The 6,407-nt window shown below is 40.8% G+C and overlaps 1 protein-coding gene across 1 annotated transcript; it reads right to left on the reverse strand.

The window, feature by feature from the left end:
• Positions 1–3,911: 3,911 nt before the first annotated feature.
• LOC131257577 (ethylene-responsive transcription factor ERF003-like) lies at positions 3,912–4,829 on the reverse strand. The gene is made up of 2 exons (XM_058258362.1): positions 4,686–4,829; positions 3,912–4,586 (listed from the first exon to the last, which is right to left on the reverse strand). The coding sequence occupies exons 1-2, from the start codon at positions 4,763–4,765 to the stop codon at positions 4,253–4,255; spliced, it is 414 nt and encodes a 137-aa protein (XP_058114345.1). The 5' UTR covers positions 4,766–4,829; the 3' UTR covers positions 3,912–4,252.
• Between the last annotated feature and the right edge of the window lie 1,578 nt (positions 4,830–6,407).

The following is a 6,407-nucleotide window of genomic DNA, read 5'->3' on the forward strand; positions in this document are numbered from 1 at the left end:
AGATCAATGCATATAAGACATTTTTAAGCCAGAGAAAACTCAGCCTAGTTCAGGTGAGCTAGAGAATATTGATCCGGTTATTCCTCTTGTGGTGCCCGATGATGGAGGAGTACAACAAGGTGTAGAGGACGAGGGAGTTCTTACAGAAGATGGACCGGTGGAGCAGCCCCCAATTGATCCGCCTATTGAGCCACTAGTGAGGAGGTCATCTAGGGGCATATATCCGTCCAGGATGTACTCGCCGCATGAGTATATTATGCTCACTAATGGGGGAGAGTCAGAAGATTATTCTGAGGCCCTAGCCGACGAGCATAAGGGGGAGTGGTTGAAAGCTATGCAAGAGGAGATGAAATCCTTGCATAAGAACCACACTTATGATATGGGAAAATTGCCTAAGGACAAGAAAGCTCTGAGCAACAAGTGAGTGTTTAGAAATAAGAATGAGTAAAAGAATTCACAAACGAGGTTCAAGGCCAGACTTGTGGTGAAAGGGTTTGGTCAGAGGAAAGGTATAAACTTCGAAGAGATATTCTCACCGGTAGTGAAGATGACATTCATACGGGTGTTACTTGGGTCAGCGGTTAGCATGGATATGGAGATAGAGCAGTTAGATGTTGAAACTGCCTTTCTCCATAGTGACCTGTAAGAAGAGATCTACATGTATCAACCAGAGGGGTTCGAAGTCAAGGGCAAAGAGCACATGGTGTGTAGGCTAAGGAAAAACTTGTATGGGCTGAAGCAAGCTCAAAGGTAATGGTACAAGAAGTTCGACTCGTTTATGTTAAAGCATGGATATGACAGAATGAAGTCAGACCACTATGTGTTTACACGCAAGTTCTCAGATGGTGATTTCTTAATTCTGTTGTTATACGTTGATGACATGTTTATCATGGATAAACACATCAAGAAGAATGACAGGTTGAAACAGAAATTGGGCAAGTCGTTTGCGATGAAAGACTTGAGCCCGTTTAAACAGATCCTGGGAATGAAGATAGCCCGTGATAGAAGTAGCAAAAAGTTTTGGTTGTCACAAGAGCGGTATATTGAGAAAGTCCTACAGCGGTTCAATATGAATGCAGCGAAGCCGGTCAGTACTCTACTGAATGGTCACTTCAAATTGAACTACAAGCAGTGTCCAAAGACAAAGGCATAGATGGATGAGATGAGGAAGATACCCTACGAGTCAGCTATAGGAAGTTTGATAATGTTATGGTATGTACGCTCCCAAACATAGTATATACGGCTGGTGTTGTCAGACGGTATCTTGCCAATCCTGGCAAAGAACATTGGGCAGCGGTGAAGTGGATACTGCGGTATCTAAGAGACTTGTCTAGGTTGAGCCTATGCTATAGTGATGAAAGACCTGTATTAGAAGGCTATACAAATGTAGATATAGCAGGTGACATAGACTCCAGGAAGTCTACATCGAGGTTCATGTTCACGTTTGTAAGGGGATCGGTCTCTTGGCAGAGCAAGCTACAGAAAGTTGTAGCATTGTCAACGACAGAGGCCGAGTACATCGCGGTCACAGAGACATGTAAAGAGATACTTTGGATGAAGAGGTTCCTACAGGAACTTAGCCTGAAGCAGGAGCAACACGTGGTCTATTGTAATAGTCAAAGTGTTATACACTTGAGCAAGAATCTAAGTCAGCACTCCAAGTCGAAGCATATAGAGATTCGATATCACTAGATCGGGGATACTTTGGAACAGAAGGTGTTATAGCTTGAGAAGGTCCACACAGACAATAATGGGTCAGACATGATGATTAGGGCATTGCTCAAGGGCAAGTTTGAAGTTTGTAGAAACCTGACTGGCTTGAAGAAGACGAATTCCTCCTGAGTCGGAAAGGGAGAGATTTGATGAAATTTTCCTCCTCAGTTCAGAGGAGAGGTTGTGCAGCGCAGATGTCCTAAATCTTGATAGACCACGCTGCTCGACCGGTCGAGTAGCCTACTCGACTGGTCGAAGGGAGCTGCTCAACCAGTCGATTGGGCTGCTCAACGGGTCGAGGACGCTGCTTGACTCAAAGTCCAGTAAGCCATGATTTTTGGCCTCGACCGGTCAAGGACCCGACTTGACTAGTTGAGGGTTACATAGATTTAGTTTGGATTTGGTGCAAACTGTGTAAATTTGAGGCGGTTTTCGCAGAGGTGTAGAAGTGAGTCTCCTAAACTATAAATAGGAGTCCCTAGGGCTATTATAGGGTATGCTAAGGCTTTCTAAAGTGATTCTAGAGGAAGAGAGAGAGAGAGAGAGAGAGAAAATAGAAAAAGAGGAGGCTTGTGGAAGGGAGGGTTCTGCTCGTAGAGGTGATCTACTGCGCGGTTGACGTCTTAGCGCTTCTACGTCACCGTGATCGGTGATATATCTTTGTTTTCTTTATTCTCTTATTGTTCACCCAGTATTGCGTGAGTGAAGAAGGTTTGATCCAAGTGGTGTGTGCTTGTGATCAGTTGTAATATTCTACTTCATAGTGAATTGTTGCTCTGGACTAAGTCCCGTGGTTTTTACTTCTTTGAGGGTTTTTCAATTAAAATCTCTTGTGTCATGTGGTTTGTGCTTTGATTTATTTCATTGCTTTATTATATCCCATAATTCTAGTGTTTTTTTGGAGGCGAGATCCTAAGGTTTTTATGCAATGCTCCCAACAAAGCCTAGGCCTAATATTTCACATAGGACCTGGGCCTAGCCTGGCCAGCACAAACCCAGCCCATTACCATTCTCCGCCTTCAGATCTGGTCATCCACCTATTCGATCAGAAGCGCATGTATGGTCCACTATATAAGTGTTTTCACAGTAGGTGTTCTTCACAGTGGGGCAATGGATAAGTGTTGATCTAATATGAAGTGCATGTTGTAAGATTAATGGGGGATAATGGATTATCTATGCCTTAATTATGAAAATCATAAACTGAATAATTGAATCTTAAAGGCATACGCTTTAGATGATTAATATGTGAATTGATGTATTTAGTTATCTATATATGTCATTTTGCACGTCAAAAATTTTTCAATAAAATTAGAGTTTTTGTTGGTGTGGGTTTGAGACTTTGAGGACCAAAATATATTTATAAAAGAGGGCTTTTGAAGTTTTCAACTCATTACAACTACTCTCTTAGGAGTCTCACATTTGATGAAGTCCCATCACAACTATAGCGAGGTCTACTAGTATGCTCAATTTAAATATCCAATATTTAAATCCTCCAAACCATTGATCGCATATGACCCACTTAGGGCCTGTTTGGTTTTTTAAAGCAAACGTAAATATCCTATAAATGAGTAATTATTATTATTTCACTCGTTTGAAAATTCTTCAGGGTTTCTGTCTTGTAAATCAGTTTAAAAGTGCTAGTTTAAATTTATAGACCCCACTATGATGTATACGATATATCCATTCAGTCCATTCATTTTACCACAACATTATGAAGCATGAGCCAAAAAAAAAGGCAAATCCAACATTCAAGTGGCCCCACACCAAAGTAAACAGTGGCCTTAAGAAGTTTTCAATGGTGAGTGTATAATTTCTTTTTTCTTATAGCATGGTTTACTTGAACTTTGAGTCTGCCTTGTTTTCTGACTCATGCCTTAAATTCAATTGAAATAATGGATAGACGGTGTGAATAATTCACATATATCATGATGGGCCCCACATATATTTTTGGGCAACTTCGATTTTAGTGTTAAAAAAAATAGGAGTCAAATCAACCCTAGGGAACGATGAGATAATTACTCTACGAAGTAATTATTACATATTTGCAATGCATTTATGGTTACTTTGGAAAATCAAACATACTTTTAATAAAAGTCTTACACACCTGGAACCCACTAAATGGAGGGCCTATACTGTTAATTGGGCTTATTTTTTTCACAAGCAATCTTAACTCATGTGATATGAATTGTTCCATGTGATTTCTCATTGGTGGCACATCAGCTGTTAGTGAAATCCAAACATGTCATATTTAAAATAAAATTACTCTAAATATTATTTTTAGAAAATACTAGTTAAATAGCAATTTTCATGTCACCCAAACATACCCTAGAGTACGAATTTATTCTTAGATGTTACAGTGCCCAATTATTACAAAATTACCCTCATTGCTTAGTGGGCCCCACATTCAAACATACCAAAAAAAAAAAAAAAAAAACTCACCAAAACACCTGAAATTTCCTCTGCAGTTTCTCTGTAGACTATACATTGCATTGCCTGTAATTATCCAACTAAAAAAAAAAAAAAAACCTTCCATCCACACTCACATTGAGGAAGAAGAAGAAGGAAGGGCGATCTCGACGGTTCCGTTGTAGATAAGCTCCTCGATCATCTCTTCAATGTACTCATCATCGACCCGATTAATTTCTTCCATTTTCACTTTCGCAACTGCCTTCGGTTCTTGCCGAGAAGTCATGCAACATCTTTGTAGCTTTGCCGTGAGTGCCGCTGACAAAACCCGCGATCGGTTCAGCTCGTTGGGCTCGAATGGGAAGTTGGTCCGTGCTCGTGGGCCGCACATGAGCCAGGCGGCTTCGTCGTAGGCTCTCGCCGCCTCCTCGGCGGTCTCGAAAGTTCCCAACCAGATTCTAGTCTTTCTGCACCAAGAAGCAATGGAATTTGGATTAGTTCTAGTAACAAACAGGTCGAAAATCAAAGAAAAATTATTGTATTTTACGTGAATTTGAGGGAATTACAGCAATGGGTGGCGGATTTCAGACACCCAGGAGCCCCAATGCCTCTGTCTCACTCCTTTGAATCTCTGTAATCTAGCCATGGCTCTGAGAGAGAGAGAGAGAGAGAGAATGATGATGTTTCTTTTATGTTTTGGGGGTTGGAGGGGGATGGTTGGATTTGAATGAAAGTTGAGGACTTGGTACTTTTGTAGTGTGAGTGGGCCACCTTTTTTTTAACAAGTGGGGTCCACCTTTCTTTTGATTTTATGAAATGAAATGGTCTAGCATGCCACGTGAAACTAGCTGCTTGTGGGGCCCATGTGGTTCATGCATGTCATCCAATCCATCCGGCAGGCGTTTCCCCATTAGGATGGGCCAGAAATGATAACGATTTAATCATCATGTGGGCCACAAGTGGGCCCCCCACTCCAATCAGGCGACGGATGGTATGTATGAATAGTTAAATGCTACATAATGATGTGGTCCAATCAGATTACAATAAACATAAAATTTTTGTTTATGGCAAACTGGGAATATAAATTCTTTCTAAAAATGTAATGGCTTATTCATCCACGGCTTCACTAGATTAAGCTTGATTTAAAGGGGGGGTGGGGCCCACACCGTGATGTGTGCATGGCATACAATCCATCCATCATGTGCACTCCTTCGTGTTCTCCTTTTGAGATCAAGAATAAGGCCGGCCCAAAAACTCAGGTGGGCCATATTACCTAAAATCATGCCTAAAACCTATAAAATCACATGGTGTGGACCACCTGAACTTTGGAATGGACTAAATTCTATGGAAACTATTCATCATGGCATATCTCGTATTATGAATGGATTGGATGGTATATAAAAATAAGGTGGGCCGGTCCACATTTGGTGTGGACCATAACAAATGTTCCATGTGGTGTGACCCTAATGGGTTTCGGATCGGGCTAGTTTTTGGTAAGTAGATATATAATAGAGGAACACACCTTTTGGACGGATTGGATGGAGACATTACATCATTTTGGGCCCCACACAGTGCATTGTAGAAAATCTTATTTTTCAACAGAGGATCCGGCCTCGTATTCTTCAGGTTAAACAACCAGCTGCAATGATAATCGGGGAGTCATTTGATAATTGATGCTCTGTCAGAGTACAAAGCTTGATACGCTGGCACTAATAATAGTATGCGTGGCACGTAATAACTTAAATTAAACCAAATAAAATGTGGAACTCACAGTCACTTGGTCACATTCCAAAAATCAGATTTGTTGATCAATCAAAGCCGCTGATTCGTATATACTCGCATACCTTTCATTTTTAACCGTCCAGTAAATGTCCACCAATCCAAATGTCAGATAATCAGATAGCTTGGCCGTTTGTTCATTACATCTAAACTGAGATCTATAATCTGGACAGTTTAATTTAAATTTATTTTATGCCACGTATGTAATTTGAAGTGCCTGAGTATCATGCATCACATTCGTCCAGAGTATCAAAGTTTTTCACATGCTAAATTTAGAATAATCACATGTGGGCCCAGCAACTGAGCGGAATCTCTGAAAAAAATATGCATATGAGTAGATCATGTGGCTGATTAGATTTGCGTGTATCCAGACCGTCCAAATTGTGGGGTTGTATCTGGATTTGGGAGATCTCAACCTTTTGATTTTGCTTGTTGAATTTGGTCATTGATCATGTTTGTTTTAACTGTCCATTTGATGGCCACCGTTAGGATGGTTGGGATCAGCCCAT

This window comes from Magnolia sinica, chromosome 10, assembly GCF_029962835.1.
Source record: "Magnolia sinica isolate HGM2019 chromosome 10, MsV1, whole genome shotgun sequence".
In the NCBI taxonomy this organism is placed as follows: Eukaryota; Viridiplantae; Streptophyta; class Magnoliopsida; order Magnoliales; family Magnoliaceae; genus Magnolia; species Magnolia sinica.

Coding starts and splice junctions, on each gene's coding strand:
- LOC131257577 (XM_058258362.1), bottom strand. CDS start 4,765: ATGGCTAGATTACAGAGATTCAAAGGAGTGAGACAGAGGCATTGGGGC. Junction 4,587..4,685: donor GAAATCCGCCACCCATTGCT/GTAATTCCCTCA, acceptor TTCTTGGTGCAG/AAAGACTAGAATCTGGTTGG.